Source organism: Caretta caretta, chromosome 8 (assembly GCF_965140235.1).
Source record: "Caretta caretta isolate rCarCar2 chromosome 8, rCarCar1.hap1, whole genome shotgun sequence".
NCBI classification, from domain to species: Eukaryota; Metazoa; Chordata; order Testudines; family Cheloniidae; genus Caretta; species Caretta caretta.
Genome location: NC_134213.1, coordinates 107536229 through 107553025, shown reverse-complemented (window position 1 = coordinate 107553025; position 16797 = coordinate 107536229). Strand labels below are relative to the sequence as shown.

At 66.6% G+C, this 16797-nt stretch overlaps 1 protein-coding gene across 3 annotated transcripts in view; it reads right to left on the bottom strand.

The window, feature by feature from the left end:
• Positions 1–14646, bottom strand: part of SLC6A9 (solute carrier family 6 member 9) — a 59072-nt gene extending 44426 nt beyond the window's left edge. For 2 of the 3 annotated variants that reach the window (XM_048862086.2, XM_048862085.2), the window contains exons 1-2: positions 14530–14646; positions 7639–7806 (exon numbers count right to left, since the gene is read on the bottom strand). Coding sequence is in view for 2 of the 3 variants with exons in the window: in XM_048862085.2 (XP_048718042.1) it covers positions 7639–7686 (48 nt within the window). In the remaining variant the exon portion in view is untranslated. Of the gene's footprint in view, positions 1–7638; positions 7807–12863; positions 13072–14529 lie in introns of those variants that run through there. The other variant, XM_048862084.2, reaches the window with a different exon arrangement.
• Positions 14647–16797: the final 2151 nt, after the last annotated feature.

Genomic DNA, 16797 nt, shown 5'->3' with positions numbered 1-16797 from the left:
ACAGCGCGGGGGCTAAGCGCGCCTGGTGACTGCTGTGTTCGCGGGCTAAGGCTGGGGCCGCATGCACAGCACTGGCCAGGACCTCCCTGCCGCTCACCTGCCCGGACCACGGGCACCTCCTGCCGAAGGTCTCTCCCCCTCCCCTGGTTGGGGGTGTCCACACAGGGCTCCCCCGCTCTGCCTTTTTCCTGGGGGTCTCTCCTCCAGCACTGGGGATCCCGGCTTCCCTGCCTCTCCCCCTCCCCCCAGAAGTCTCTGGCCCCCCATTCATTCATGCCCTTTCCTTGCTCCCCCTTGGGGTCTCTGGCCCAGCCCCCCATGTTGTTGGGGAGGGGGGTGTCTGTGCGCTCCCTTCCTTTCCTCCCTGGGGGCATTAGTTCTCCCCCAGTCCCTCATTGCTGAGAGGGGGGTTTCAGGCCGCATTGGCTGCCCTCTGCCCCACAGCGCCCCTGGGAGTGGGGTGTCCGAGGGGCCAAGGGCAGGCAGTGCCCAATGGGGAGGAGCGACGGACAGCCCCTCTTCCCATCTCTCTGGCCTGGTGGCTCGGGACTGGGCCAGACCTGGGGGAGCACAGACTGCTCCCCACACTGCCAGGGGCTCTCCCGGGTGTCTCCCCTGGACCAGCCACGAGATCCCAGCTACCCCAGCGGGGCGGAGTCCCGCCAACCCCCACTCCCCCGCCCCATGCCACTGGCCCTCACCCACCAGTGCTTCAGCCTGCAGGATCACCCCCTCCCAGCACTGCCCGCCCCCTCTGCCGTCCCCCAGCCCCAGCAGGCCCTGGCTGGAGGGGTGCCAGGGGCTATGCCTGCTGCCCCCCTTGAGCCTGCCCCAGGGACTGGATGTGGGGGATCCCGTGGGACCCACTGCTGCCTTGGGATCCCCACAGAAGAGCAGCGCTGCCAAGCCCCCTCCAGCTGGACAGCCGCAGCTGCCTCCACTCCCATCCATGGGGCTGCCCCCCGGCAACACCTCCCCCCAGCCTCGGCCCTGGCCACATGGTGCCGCGTGGAGCTGGCGCCCAGGAGGCCGAGCAGCCTCACAGCAGCGGCCTGGAGGTTGGCGCCAGGTGCCACGGGCCAGGGCAGCGCGTGGAGGGCTCCAGCCCTGGGGGAGGCCCGGGGCAGCGTGCCAGGTGCAGGCAGCAGGCTCTGGGGGTGCCACGGGGCAGCCCGTCCCCAGCTGGGGTGGAGGATCGGGCCGTAGACCCCCTGGCTTTGTGACACCAGCGGTCACGCTCCTGGGGGCACCAGTGGGCCCCGAGGGTGGGTGCAGAGTCGGGGCCTGGGCAGGGCCCAGCTGCTGGTGCAGAGGGGCACCGCTGGGCACCGTGGGCCCCGGGGCCAGGCACAGCCAGCCCTGAGCTGACTCTTCCATTCAACGGGCGCGGACTCCATTTTCCGGGGGCGCTCAGGCAGAAAATCCCCCAGTGCCCCCCGCCCGGGCGGCCCCTTGCTACGCTGGGCCGCGCGCTCCAGCCAAGTGTGGCCCCTTGGCGCCCCCTCGCTCCCCCAGGCCAGAGCTCCCCCCAACACTGGGGTGGGCCCTGCCCCTGATGAGACAGCAGCCCGCTCCCCTGCTGATCTGCCCGTGCTGGGAGTGTGGCCCAAGGAGCTCCCTCCTGCAGTGGGGTACCAGCACCCGGGCCTGCGCTGCCCGGACTCTCGCTGGGCACAGGGGCAGCGGGCTGCCGTCCTCAGGCCCCTCTGCAGCCCCTGCACCTGAGAGCCAACGGGACTCAAGAAGAGCCCACCAGCTGGGCACGGGGTATGCGCAGGGTACTCTCTTGGCCTTCGGGCACTGCCAGCCCTGCCTCCTCCCGCCCTGGCATCAGCACGGCTCCCCAGCCTCACCCCTCCAGAGCCCCAGGGGGCACAGGATCAGGCCCATCCTCCTCGCCTCCCTCTCTGGGGTGGGGGTGAGTTTGCCCCCTGAGCGCTGAACGCCCCCACGCAGAGCCAGGGGGAGAAGTCTGGCTACGGCAGCTCCCAGGGCTGGCACAGGATTTGCAAACTGCAGCCCTGCTCTGCTGGAGCCCCTCAACCCCGACCTGCAGCCCCTGGCTCTCCCTGGTGCCGTGTGGGCAGCCGGGAGCCGGGCAGGGCAGAGACGTGGCGCTGGGGCAGCCAGTGCAATGGGGTGCACAGTTAATGCCTCACAGAGGCATGGGGCAGTGCCCCCACCCAGAGCTCTGGGCAGCACAGACTTGGAGGCCATGAGCCGGGGCCCCAGGCTCAGCCCTCGAGCCTGGGACCAGTGTGACTGGCCCCGGGCAGGCAGATCCCCACACGGCAGCCGCTCCCGGAAAGGCCTTGGGGGTGCTAGCAGGGCCAGACACCCCAGGCTGGCACCGGGCCCCCGCCAGGGTCAGAGGCTGCCCTGGTGAGCGCTGGGCCCTGCCTGCAGTCACAGCACCGGCGGGGGAGGGTTGGGGGGGACGCACCTGCTGGCAGGATTAGGGGGCAGGGCTGGGCCACGGGTGCAGCTGGGTTTACGATGCTATTTCTATGGCCTTGGAGGCTATCCAAGGGGATTAGCTCCCTTCCTTATGGCCCCGAGAGCTCAGCAGCCACCGCCTCCAGCCCAGGGTAGGGCACCACAGGGAGCCCCTCCTGCTGGCCCCCCAGGACCCCCATTCCCCGCATGCTGCTGGGAGCTGAGCTGCGAGCAGTCGCCCGGGGGGGTCCTGACCTACCCCATCCCAAACAGGGCTGTGGGCTGCCACCTCTCAGCCCTGACAGCTCCCGCCTTGCCCCCCGCACCGCTGGCTTGCCCCCCCGGGACCCTCTCTACCTCAGCCCTGCTTGGGGGCCGGGGCACCCCTCCCCGACAGGGAGAAAAGGTCACAAGCCCAATACCAAGAAGGAAGGGGGCTGGGTGGGAAGCCCAGGGCTGGGATAGAGGGCGCTGCGGGTCAGGATTGAGGGGCATCAGCAGAGCTGGGGGGGGGCCAGCCAGGTGACTTCCAGTCCCTCCTCCCCTCACTGACATCCTGCCTTCCCCAACTGAGCTGGGCCTGGGGTATTTTCCAGGAAGTTGTTAAAGATTCACCCGGAGAGGATCTGGGACCTCACGCCTGCCTGGCTCCCTGCCAGCCCCCCGTCCCCCATGTATTGGTGCCAGGGCTTCCCTGCACAGGCGTTTGTGCCAGCCCCCCCCCCCGCACACTCAGGGGTCACTGCTGGGCTCAGGGAATTGCAAAAGCAGTGTCTGGGGTGCTGGGAGGGAGTTGTGCCAGGGCAAAGGGGAGCAGGGAAGCGCGTGAGTGCACGGGGGTCTGTGCGTGAGCGCACGGGGGCAGCGCATGAATGCACAGGCACATGAGCGTGAGCAGCTGTGTGCACGAGGGCAGCCTATGCCCCACTGCACTGGGGCGGGGGGGCTGGAGAGGCCAGCCAGCGTCAGAGCCTGGTGACCTGTGAGGTTGGCAGTGCTAGCAGGCCAGCCTCCCCCTGGTGCCCCGCAGGGCAAGGGACTGGAGGCGGGCACAGGCAGGCACGGCGTGTGCGTCGGGGGCTCCTATACTGCATGAAATATATGCCCACCTGAGGCCCAGTGCCTGTTGACAGCGAGCCCGGAGCTGAACCCAGGGCCACAGCGGCCGCCCCTGCCAAACGGGCAACATAGCAGCAGACTTCCTCGCCACGCCACGTGCTGCCAGCCACAGGCGTGCGTGCAAGAGCGGGTGTGCATGCCCAGAGCCGAGAGGTGTCAAAGGGGGGTACCCGTCCTGTGCAGCCCAGCCCCCGTGCCACCCCTGGGGCCCAGGCCTCCCATTGCAGCAGGCACAGGGCGAGATTCCCGCGCGCTCTGGGCAGGGAACATGAGGGTGAGCTGGCTAAGATCAGGGGGTTTATACCACTGCCCATCACCACAGCCTCTGGGCCCCTCCACCTCAACCAAGAGCAATGGCCATGGGGTCTCTGGCTCCTCAGCCTGCCAGGGGGAGATCTCGGCTTGAGGGTGGGGTATTCAGCTGGGCGTGAGCTGGTCACCCAGAGGCAGGCTGTTACAAGCGGCAAGGCTATGTGCCAAATCTGCTCCTCCCAAAGCCACCGGGGAAGCAGCCTGGCCCCACAATCGCCAGGTGTGTCCCACCCCGACGCCCATCAGCCCCGGCCCGGCTGCCGCAGAACCCTGCCGGAGACGCTGCAGCGTACTCCACCCCCAGAAGGTCTCCTGGTCTCCGACAGCGAGAGGTTGGGTTTGTCCCTGACTACGGACAGCTTCGCGCTCGCCACGATAACGCCAAACACTCCAATAGCCACCGGAACCACCCAGCTCTCGCTTGGCCCCAGAGGCCCCCGTGCCAGGAGTCTCACCGGCTAATCACACCCCGCCTGGTGCCTTTCCCCCTCTCTGTCTCACTGCATGCCCCATCCCCGGGGGACGCAGAGACATGGCCCCATGTGCTCACTGCATGCCCCATGGCCCCCGGAGCCGAGCCCAGACCCAGCGTGAGCACGCTTCCCCCACCCACGCAGGGGGAGAGCTCACACAAACACTCCTCTGAACGGGTGTGTGCAGAGCGCACGCGCGTGTGCACAGGCAGGATTGTGCGTGCGTAGGAGCACCACACACACTCGCTGGCATACACCATTCCCTCCCCACCAGCTCTCATGCTTCCCAGGAAAGTCCTGGCTCTGTTCCCTTTGGCTGGGGCGCAGGGCTATTTTGGGAGGCCCCCGGGAGTGGGAGGGACCAGCCCCCGATTCATCCTGGGATCTTTATTCCCATCTGCTGGGGAAAATAAAACTACAGCCAAGCCCAGGTGCAGGGAGGGGCCGGGCCGCCTGGACCTGCCGGGACCTGCACCTTCCCCAGAACCCAGTGATGCTGCTTTGGGTACCGGTGACATTATCGCCTCTTGCCAGGGGAACAGGAGGGCTGGGCAGGTGAGGGCAGGCGAGGCAGATGGCAGGCTCTGGGACAAGCCCAGGCTCAGTCGCCGACAGGGAGAGGGAGGCCCCCGGGCGCTGCTCCCTGCACTGCAGGAGACTCTCCCCTGCTGGGAGCAGTAGGGGGTCCTGAGACGCTGCGGTGCATCCAGCGGGGGCCGTGGCACACGCGGGGCAGGTCACCAGCTGGGCACAGCCCACACACTCTGCTTGGCCCAGAGCCGCAAGGGCCACAGAGCCCCAAGAGGCCTCTGCTGAGAGGGGCCTCCTAGCCCCCCGCTCGGGTGCCCGCTGGTAGCGAGCGACAGGGGAGGGGGCAGGGCCAGCGGCTCCCAGGAGAAGAGGTTGAGATGGGGGAGGCTCTGGGGCAGGCAGCTTGGGGCAGAGGGGGTGGCAGAGGGCGGCGCCCTGGGCAGGGGCATCAACACTGACTGTACGTGAGAGATGGGGAGCAGGACATGGGCACAGGGCTACAGGGCGCACCGGCATGGGGGGCAGGGCGGGGCGGGACCTGGCATCCCACCCACGGGGATCGGACCTGCAGTCACCCCTCACTGAGAGCAGCCCCTGCACCCGCGGGCACCTGCAGCTGGACCCGTTACAAATGCCATAGCCGGCCTCTGCCCCCGGGAGCCTCCCCAGCCCCTCGGAGACCTGGCCTGGGCGGGGGGCGGGTCCAGGCTTGGCTGAGCTCGCAGCTGCTCCAGCGTTTCCTGCAGCCGGAGCCGCTCCCGGGTCAGGCACCACATCTCCTGCCACGTCCCCAGCCCGCGTGGGGGGGGGGGAGATGTGGGGAGGCAGAGCCAGGCTCTCCTCCTGCCCCGCAATAGGGGGATCCCGCCCCGGCCTGCCTGGGGGGACCCCGAGCCCTGGGAGGCTGCACTGCATCCCCACACACAGGAACCCCTGGGGACAACTCTGCAGCGCCCTGGACTAGAGACATCCTCTCCCCTTCCCCACCCCTCACTGCAGATCTGCCCAGCCCCACGCCACACCCCAGGGCAGGGCGGGGCTCTCCGGAGCCTTTTGCCCCCACTCAGCCCCCTTTCTGCACCCTGCCACGGCAGCACACGAGAGGGGCAAGGGAAGGTGCCCATGGGCCCCAGACACCCCCGGTACTGTCTAGGCTCAGGGTCAGCGCCCCTTTGTGAGTGGGGGGGCCACAGGTGAGCACAATGGAGACGAGGACGGGGGAGGGGACTCCACTCTGCGTCCGGAGGAGCCCGGGGCAGGGGTGACAAGGGAGAAGCAGAGTGCCTGGGAAGGCGATACCACGGACACCACGCCCACAGGCCCCCCAGAGGTCACAGGAGTGGGTCCTCGTGGTCAGAGCACAGTCCTGTGAGCCGATCGGCCCCTGGGTCCAGGGGCACCGTGGGAGCCGATGGGAACGGCAGCAGCTCCTGCTCCCTGTGCACGGGGCCGGGCACGGGAGCCTGTGGGGCCAGCCCACCGGTGAGTGTGCACAGACCTCACGCGAGCGGACGTGCGAGGCCGGGAACCCTCGCTCCGGAACGCGGCTCCTCGCACAGCCCAGGGCAATCCCTGTCGCACGAGCACCACGCGACTCGGACTCCCTCGCGGGGGGGCTCTCGCCACAAAGGGTTAACAGGGCACACACTCACCCCCCTCCCCCAGTGCATGCTGGGAGATGGAGTCTCTATGGGCCACCCCTCGGGCTCACAGCAACTGCTGCCAGGGGCCCTGCCAGAGACAGCCCCAGGGGGACCAGCTGGGACCATCCAGCTCGTGCTTCCCAGGGGAAACCGAGGCACAGAAAGGGACGGAGCCTTCACAATGAGTCAGTAGGGAACCCAGGAGTCCTGGCTCCCGGTCCAGCGCCCTCACCACTGAGTAAGAGGCGTTGTTCTGGGGATGGCTGTGCTCAGCCCTGGCACTTCCAGGGCAGCCCCCGCCCTCCCCTGCCAGCCAAGCCCATGATGCAGCCTCCCCACCCCTCCAGAAACAGCCATGGGCTTGTGCACAAGACTTCCCGCTCCACGCCCCCAGCCGGAACTGGAGAGGGGGGCACAGCGACCGGGAGGGAGGGGGGCACAGCCCCCCATCAGCATACTCGATGCATTCCAAGGGGAGCCAGCAGCGCCGAGATCTAAATCGCACTCTGCAAGCTGGAGTCAGCCCAGTTCCTGCCCGGATCCCGCGCCTGGCGCCCCCCCCGCTCCCCCCGGAACAACGGGGATGGGCAGTTCCAGAGCCACCACACGGAGAGTCCAGCAGGGCGCCGTGGGGCAGAGCCCAGCCCTTGCACCGGCACCAACTGGGGCATGGGGTGGAGCTGCCGATCCCCCCACAGCTGCCCAGACAGCAAATGGAAAGCAGGGGCCTCCGGAAATGCCATGGACAGACCCCGGGACAGAGCAACTGCAACGCCAGCCATTCCCCCAGCCCCTCCAGGCCAGCCTGCCAGACAGATGGGGAAACTGAGGCACGGGTCGGTGGTGGAACGCAACAAATCAGGATAGGACCAGGAAGAGGACCCAGGAGTCCTGACCACCAGGCTCCTGCTCCAGCCTCTCCCTCGTGACAGCCTGGCCCAGAACAGTCAGCTCTCATGCTCCAGGGAGTCAGGTGGCATCGCTCCCGCAACCCTCCTGCAGTAATGCACAGCTGGCCTTCCCAGCTTCTCCCAGAGACTTAGCCTGCCAGCCACTGACCCACAGGGTGCCTGGCACCATCCAACCCCCAGCAAAGCCCAGGCAATGGGACCCCCAGCACTCACCAGTAACCCCCCGCTGCATTTATCCACCATGGCTGGGGGTTCGGGCATGTTCTGCGCAGCCCGCCACGGGGGCTCCTGCCTGCCCACTCTCCGTCTCGCTGGCTGCACCCGGCTGGCACGGAGACGTCGGCACCGAGCTGTTCAGTCCACAGACAGCGCAGGAGAGAGCTGGGGAGAAACAAGACGGGAGTGACTTGCGGTCACGGGGGAGCAGAGCCGGTCGGGAAGCATCCCTGCCCCCACCCTCATTGGGAAGCACTCCCACCCCTACCCTCCTGGGGGGGGCACTCTCTTCCTGCACCCTCCCAGGGGGCACCCCATCCTGCACCTCCAAAATCTGGATTCATTCCTAGATCAGGGCCCATTCCTCTAGTCAGGCTGGTCTCTGGGGGGCCACTTCTTGCCATCAGAGAATCAACCGTCTTGCAGCTATGCTTAGGAGAAGGCCCAGGGCTGCGCTAGCAGGGGGCTGCGGGTCGGGACCCAGGGGCACGGGCAGAGTTTGGGGGGCAGGACTGGGCTAGCAGGGGGCTGCGGGTCGGGACCCAGGGGCACGGGCAGAGTTTGGGGGGCAGGGCTGGGCTAGCAGGGGGCTGCGGGTCGGGACCCAGGGGCACGGGCAGAGTTTGGGGGGCAGGACTGGACTAGCAGGGGGCTGCGGGTCGGGACCCAGGGGCACGGGCAGAGTTTGGGGGGCAGGGCTGCGCTAGCAGGGGCTGCGGGTCGGGACCCAGGGGCATGGGGAGAGTTGGAGGGGGGGAGCTTGCCCAATGCTCACCCCACACAAAGACTGAGGTGAAGATGGCACGTGGCTGTGCCTGGTGCTGCCGGGGGCAGAGGGACTCGGCCGGAGCAGGGCCGGCCTGGAGCTCAACTGCCGTGGAGGGCACAGATGGGAGGCGATTTCCTTCTGCCCCGCTGCCCCCTGCATGCTACTGCCTGGGTCGGAGTTGGCAGCCGCTGCCAGGGACCAGCTGCTGCCAGACCTGGGGGGATGCTGCCACCCCCCATTCCTCAGCGGGCCGCGCGCTCGGGCTGCCCTGCTCACAGTCTGAGCTGCTGCTCGGGCCCTGACCAAGCCCTGCCTTGCTGTCACCGCGCCTTGCCCGCAGTTCGCCGGGCTGCCAGGAGCCCTCTGGCCAGGGCCCAGACTCAGCACCACCTGCAGGGGCAGGGCCATCTCAACAGTGCCCCGCACTCCCCTGCCCCTTGTCCTGCACCCCAGCATGGCTCCAGCCCCTGCCGGAGGGCGAGCTAGGGCCAGGGGAGGTGTCGAGGGAGTGGGGCCACCCCCTGGCAGGGCCTGGAGCAGGCTGGGGTGGGGGCGTTGGCCTGCAGGGAGGAGGTGGGGCTGGAGCAGGGTGTAGGGCCCCCGGAGCCAGGCCAGCTGGGCTGCAGCAGGACCTGAGCGGGTGAGATAAGGAGCAGGAGGCACCGCCCAGGGCCAATGGCTCCTGGACCAACCCCCAGCCCCTGCCTCCTACCCAGGAGCTCTGAGGGTGCCGGGACGGGGTCCCGGGCGGGGGCCCAGCGGGGGCACGAACCCAGGCACAGCCCCCAGCCCTGCCGGCCTGGTCAGGGCACCGGCTGCTTGGAGCAGGTGCATTACCGGAGCATTACAAAGCAGGCAGGGTGGGGGGGTTACTCAACCCCTCCCTGGTGCTGAGCCCAGCCCAACGCCCTGGGCCATGCTCCCAACTCCTTTCTTCCCTCCAGGAGGCCCCAGCCCACCCTCCCCCATGGCTAGCAGGGCCCAGCTGCTGCTGAGCTCCGGGGTCGGCAGGGATCTGGCTCCGTGTCGCCCCCCTGTCCTCCCCGCCCCCCTGTAAGGATGCTAGAAAACCTCTCCCAGCATCTCGCTGCCCCAGCAGTCACCTGGCCCTCAGTGCGGCGCGTCTATTTCAGAGAGGGGCTTCCGGGCGAGACGGGAACCGACAGCCTGCCTGGCACACAGGACACTAGCCACCCCAAGCTACCTTCCCTCCTGCTGCCCTGGATCTGCACCGTGGCCACCGCAGCCTGCCTCTCTGCCCCTCCTCTCCCCACAGGAGCCTCCTTCCCCTGCCTCTTCTAACCTCTGGTCTGGTCAAAGAGCTACTGCCCCCCACCCCAGAGGTGGCTGCATTTCAGTGGTGAGCGAAGGGTACAGTCCCAGCTACCAATCCTCCGGGATGGAAAATGCCACCACCAAGATTGGGCTCTGGCAATTTGCATGTAGGCAAATCAGGTTTCTGCTGTCTCTCTCCCACCCCACGCCCAGCCCTGCTCACTCCCATGAGGGGAGGGACATAAATCAGAGCCACTGGCCCTGCTCCAAGCACTGGTGAAGACCCAGTTCTAGATCAGAATCTGAGTCAGAAAGGCCCAGAGCGCAAGGGCGGAAGGAACCACGCCGGCGATTGTCCCACCCGACGCCCTGTCTAGCACGGCCCAGAGAACGTCACCCAGGTACCCTGTACTGAGCCCGAGAATGTGTGTCTGGCAGCAGGGCTGGATCTGAGAGCAGCACTGCCCAGGGCCCATTCACCACCCATGCCACACACGTGTGCCTGGCTTCTCATTGTCATTTGTCCGGCCACTGGTTCTCATTCTCCGCTAGGTACTGGCCAGGGGGCGTAGGGCATTGTACAGAGATGCAGGGGGCTGAGACAGAAGGGGAGAGGTAGCATCCCTTTAAGAGTTAAAGGGGCTCTCTCATCTCCTCCGGAACTAGATCCCGGGGCAGTGGGCAGCGGTGCCATCCCTTTCAGAGGGGACTGGGCTCTGGCACGGCGTCCTGCCTCTCCAAGACCTGCTGGACTACACTGTTCCTTTCAGAGGATCAGGCCCAGACAACTGCCCTTTCAAGAACGAGCTCAGTGGTGCATGGCCCCTTTAAGGGCTGGCGGGGGCTGCGTCACCCACAGATGCCTGACCTTGGACCTGGCTCACCGGGGCCTGACACCCAAGTGCTCCTGTGACTTCAAAGTGGCCAGCAATGGAGAATGCATCCGACCCTCAGTGGGGGTATGGCTCCCGCTCGGGGCTGGACTCCGACCACAGGCGAGGGGGGAGAACATCCCAGAGAGTGGCAGGAGAACTGTGTCTTTCAGGGAGCCAGAGGCCTTCCTGATGCATGTGCTGAACCCTGAAGCATGAGAGCTGATGCCCCTTCCTGCAGCTCACACAGCTACCCCACTGGTCACACGCTCAGCCAGCCCCCTATAAATGTAGCCTCAGGTCCGGATTCTGCAGCCTCTGGGGCAGGGAGCGCTGTGGGTCACATGGCGCATCGTGAATTGTTTCCTTTTTGAGCGTCTGTCAAGCCCGCCGCACTGCAGGGTCTGGGAATCAGATGAACCGGACCTGCCCACTCCCCTGGCGCTGGCCTTCTGTCTGCCACGGGACATGGCACCCCAGGCCCTGCCCTCCCTCCCAACCCCCCCAGGCCCTTGGCACTGACCTTTCCGGGTGCTAGCACTAATCACCACCCAGCGCCCACGAGCTCCAAGCCCGTCCCGTCTGGAAGCTCCAGCCTCACTGAGCCCAGCTCAAGTGCTCTGCCCACTCCCACTCACACACAGGGTGATGGGAGTGACTGACCAGATCCACGGCCTGGCACCCCCCGCCAGTGCCACCCCATCACGGCCCGTCCTCCCCCCCGTCAGCGGCTGCAGGCTGAGGCCAGACGGACTGGCAATAAGGTGCGCATGTTTCACGGCCAGAGTAATTATCTGTTGGAACAATTTCCCCGGGGTCGGGTGGATTCTCCAGGGCTGGCAACCTAAACCAAAGTTGGCTGTTTGTCTAACAGGAGTGACCGGGGGCAGGGCTCTGGTCTGGGCTGTACAGGGGGTCAGACTGGGTCACAATGGCCCCAGCCCCACACCAGCTCTGGGATGCCGCCCCCCAGCCCGCGGAGTCAGGGGCTCTCACGGCTCCTCTTGCTGCCCGGGGTTAGGAACCCCCGCGCCCCCCACACCCAGTAGGGTCTTAATCCAACATAACACTTTGCCCTGACTCTGCGAGGCAACTGACTGCAGGGGAGAGCCCCCCCACATCCCTATAGGGGGGCCAGTGGCCCCCCAGGAAGGAGAGCCCCTCAGGTCCCTATGGGGGGGCCAGTGGCCCCAAGGGAGGAGAGCCCCTCAGGTCCCTATGGGGGGGCCAGTGGCTCTCAGGGAGGAGAGCCCCCGGTGGCCCCAGCAGAGCCCAAAGCCATCCCCAGTAGAGGCTCCGGCTCCTTTAAGCAGCGGGATGGGGGGGGGGGTTTACATCAGCTGCCACATGGTTACTCCTCGGCCCTGCCCCTCCACATGCCGGGTGGAAAATTACTGAGATGGGGACCCCCTGCCCCGCCCCCCTCGGGGTCCCCCTGCCCCCCGGCCCCGGCTATGACCGACCCCGGCCCCCCGGGTCTCCAGCGGGCGGAGCACGGGCCCCGTGGGAACAGCGGGGGCTACCCAGGCTAGCTCCGGCCCCCGCCGGCCTGGGGCGACCCGAGGCGGGAAGATGTGGGTCGGGCTCGCCGAGCCTCAGAGCAACTAACGTAACCAAGGAGCGGAGCTACCCTGGGCCCATGGGGAGGCGAGGGGGCCCCATGACCCAGCCCCCCCCCGGGCACAGCCCCCTCCCCATGAACCTCCCCCCCTCCCCTGGGCACCGCCCCCAGGGCATCCCCCTTCCTTGGGCACCGCCCCCACCCCATGTACTGCCTCGGACATTCCGCCCCCCCCGGGCGCCGCCTCCCAGCGGTGCTGGAACAATTTTGACGGGGGGGGGGGCTGCTGACGGGAACCATGGAAACCATGGATTCCCTGTTTGTTGTTATTACTCCAAGCCAGGGGTGCGGCAGCCCCCCTAGTTCCAGCGCCACTGCCCCCCCCGCCCCCCCAGCTCCTGGCCTCCCCCCTCGGACACCGCCCCCCCAGCGCCTGACATACCCCCCCTCCCCATGTACCGACCCCCGGGCAGCGCCCCTCACTGACCCCTCCCCGCCCCCCAGCGCTCTGAGCCCCCCGGAGCCAGCTCCGCCCGGTCTCCCGGACCGGCAACAACCAGCGCACGGGGGGCAAAGCGCCGCCTCCGGCGCCCCCCAGCCCGACCCCCGCCGGCCCCCAGGCTCTGCGCCCCCCGGCCCCCCGCCCCCCCAGCTGGTTCTGCGCCCCCTCACTGGCTCTGCGCCCCTCGCCCTCCAGTGGCTCTGCGCCCCCCGGTGCCCCCTGGCTCCGCACCCCGCCCCTTACCCCCTCCATGCCGCCCGGGGCCGGCTCCCAGCCCGGCCAGGTGGATCCCCGCGGGGACGTTGCGTCAGCCCAGGGCAGCCCGGATCCAGCCCGCGGGCCCCGCTGCTCCTTCCCCGCCCGGGCTCCGCTGGGGACGCGGCGGCTGCTTCGCGGGGCTTCTGCTGCCGAGTTGCGGGAAAGTTTGGGAGGCTGGGGGGCAAAACCAGGCAAGCCCCGCCCCGCCCGCCGCCCCGCCCCCCGCCGGCCGGCTCCAGCCCCGAGGCCCCCCGCGCCGCGGCCCCGCGCCCTCCTGGGGCTGGGGGGAGTGTGCTCCGCGTTCCTTCAGTGCGCGTGTAAACACAGCCTGGTGTCAGCCGGGGGCGGGGAGCTGGGCCCGCCACGGGCACGCAGAGCCATGGACACGGCCACACACACCCCGCCTTGGAGACACACACACACACACACACACAGCCATGGACATAGCTAGATACACACACACACCGCCCTGGAGACACACACACACACAGATACACCCCGCCATGGAGAGACACACACACACACAGCCATGGACATAGCTAGATACACACACACACCGCCCTGGAGACACACACACACACAGATACACCCCGCCATGGAGAGACACACACCCCCTGGAGATACACACACACACACACACACACACAGCCATGGACATAGCTAGACACACACACACACCCCGCCCTGGAGACACACACACACACAGATACACCCCGCCATGGAGAGACACACACACACACACACACACACACACAGCCATGGACATAGCTAGACACACACACACACCCCGCCCTGGAGACACACACACACACAGATACACCCCGCCATGGAGAGACACACATACACAGCCATGGACATAGCTAGATACACACACACACCGCCCTGGAGACACACACACACACAGATACACCCCGCCATGGAGAGACAAACACCCCCTGGAGACACACACACACACAGATACACCCTGCCATGGAGAGACACACACCCCCTGGAGACACACTCAGAGCCCTGCACGCAGATCTAGACACACACACACACCGCCCTGGAGACACACGGCTACACACCGCCACGGGGACACACAGAGCCCTGGGCACGGATAGCTACACCCCCGCGGCCTGGGGACAATCACACACACACACACCGCCGTGGAGACAGGCGGGGACACACCCACCCACCCCCGGGCGCGCACGCAGCACCATGGACAGACCCCGAGCCCTGCGCACAGGCTCCGCCAGGGCCGAGCCCGGGGCTCTGGAACCCGCTGATCCGGGCTCGCCGGGCCCTGCTCGGCTCCGCTCGGCCCGAGCTCAGGAGCCGGGGAGCGCGCCCCGAGCCTGGCGAGCCCGGGGGCCGCAGCCGCGCGCTGGGCCGGGCTCGGGGCAGGCGGAGCTGCGCGCCGCTTTTCCAGCCGGGAGCTGGAAGCGCTCGGCGGCAGGAGGGCCCCCTCGGCCTCCCTCCCAAATCCGGACCAGATGTTTCCAGCGAAGCGCAGGAGGCAGGGACGCAGATGGGGCTGCAGGGCCCCCAGCCCCCGGCCCCGGGCCGGGCCAATTCCCCCTGCCGCGCTCCGAGTGAATTCGGCCGGAGAATTTGCTAACTCCGCTTTTTCGCTGCCTGCCCTCCCCTGAGCCCCGGCCCCCCGTGTAAACACCTGCGTCACGCGCGCTCTGCCCTCCGCCGAACGGGGCAGGGCACAGCTGGGCGCCTCCGAGTCACCATCGGCTTCGCTTTCATGCCGCGCCTTCCCTGCCAAGCGCCGCGGAAACGTGTCTTTGGACGGCCCGTCTCTCCTGCCCCCTGCCAGCGCCGTGCAGCCACCTCTGGCGTGGAGCCAGCCGCCGCACAGCTGCTGGGGCAGCAAGCCAAGCCCAGTGCCGCAGGAGGGGCAGGGGGCGGTCGGGAGGCCGGGTCATTCCCCCAAGGAGGGTTAGCAGGGACAGCTGGGCTCAGACCTCCAGGCCCTGAGGGGCTGCAGGGCTCAGCTGCTCAGTGTGACTGTGTCTGACACACAGAGCCCCAGACCCGGGGCAATGCAGTGCCCCCTTCTGGGCCCCCTTCACTGCTGCCTCCTGCGGGGACAGTGGGGTCAGCACTGTGCCCAGGGAGAGGTCCCCGCAGAGCCCCGCGCTGCCCCCTGCGGACGCTGGGTCTGCCACCCGGTTCTGACTGCGGCCCAGTCTGACTGGGCACATGGGCTCTGGCGAGGTCACGGCCCCGGGGGGCGCCAGCCGGCTGCAGGGAGCTGGTGTCTTCGTGGCCTCTGTGTGTGGGCATCTCCATTTCTGCCCTCAGCTGCACAGGTGCCCGGGTTCTCCCGTGCGGCTCCCGGCCTGGTGCTCTCCAGCCCCTTAGCCCAGAGGGCACAGGCCGTGTATGGTCCCCATGCTGTAGGAAGGTGGCATCTCTGGTGGGTGGGGGCTGGTCTGGTCTGCCCTTTCTCTGTGTTGCAAAGGTTCTGCTCTGAGCCTGGCATTTAACCCCTAACCCCCTGCCCACTGAGGCAAAGGAGAAAACAAGGACTGAGGGGCCTACGTTGGGGTGAGAGCTTGAACCCCCCTGCTCCCCACTCTGGGACCCTGAGCCTGCGAGGCCAATGCACCGAGCATTTCCTTCTCCTGTGTTCAAACTGAGGAAACTCCACCCCAGCACGTGGCAGGAAGGAGGGTGCTGCCCAGCGAAGCATTTCAGCTGGATCCGGGGACGGCAAAGTGAGCCTCAATGCACGTGGCAGCTCTGCTTTGCCATCTGCTGCGCGCTAACATCTCCCTTCCGCGCTGCGCCCACACAGGGCAATACGGCAGCACACGGCTCCTCTGTCTCCTGAAACCCACCTGGGCCGTAGCTCGTAGTGCTGCGAAGCGCTGGCGTGCCGGGGAAGGCCTGGATCTGAAACATACAGTGAACAGCGCTCCCGGGATCGGGAGACTGACGAGATGCACTGGGCTGGCTGCTCTGCACAGGGGTGAGCCCGCCCTCAGGCAGTAACTGACCGTCACACTTGAGGTTCCCAGCACAGAGCAGGGGACGGACCTGCTTAGGTGCCTTTGTCCAGGACAGTTCTTATATGGCTGTAATGGCTTTAAGGCGACGCTGGGGAATTCTCTCCCGAGTCTCCCGCTGGCAGGCCATATCCGCCTTGCCTTCCGACTTCTGAGCTGCCAGGACCAACACTGCTGAGCTCCCCAGGGGATAAACCCAGAGCCAGAGAGTTGTACGCTTCCTGCTAGCAGGTAGGGCCGGGCCCTGCTTGTGAGCCTCAGCCCCGCTCCTCTCCAAGGCACTGAGCACTACAGCCCAGCCCCACTTACCTCCACATTTGAAAGAAAAGCTCCCCATAGTAACAAACCTGACACACTCTGGGTATTTTTGATGACTACAAGTGGCTAAAATCCTGCAATCCAGAATGTTTAGTTCAGGTTCCTAGAGCTCGTTAGCCAGGCTGGCTGTTCAGAAGGGTGAATCAGCAGAGAAATAATACAGGCTTTCTTTTACCACAGTTAAAAGCCATTAAAATATCAATATTAGATAAATCTGATAAGGCCGTATTCTGCCATCATTACTCTAGCTAAGTAGTACCTTCCTCCGCAAGAATTAGAGGGGGCTCAAAGAAGGGAGACAAGAATGAAGGGCCTGGATAAACTCAGCTGAAGAGAGACAGAAAAGATGGGAGGTGAAAAGAGAGGGGATGAATCAGAGGGGACTGGACAGAAGTGGATGAATGGAATACGCAAGCTAGAGGGGAATGTTTGTTCACCCTGTGTCTGAACCCAAGAATAAAGGGGCAGTTCAGTGACAATGAAAGTGGACAAACTCAAAATGAAGAAAAGGAAATACACACATATCCGGTGGAACTCACTGCCACTGGATGTCACTGACGCCATAACTTAGCAAGATTTGAAAAACGATCAGCGGTTTCTCT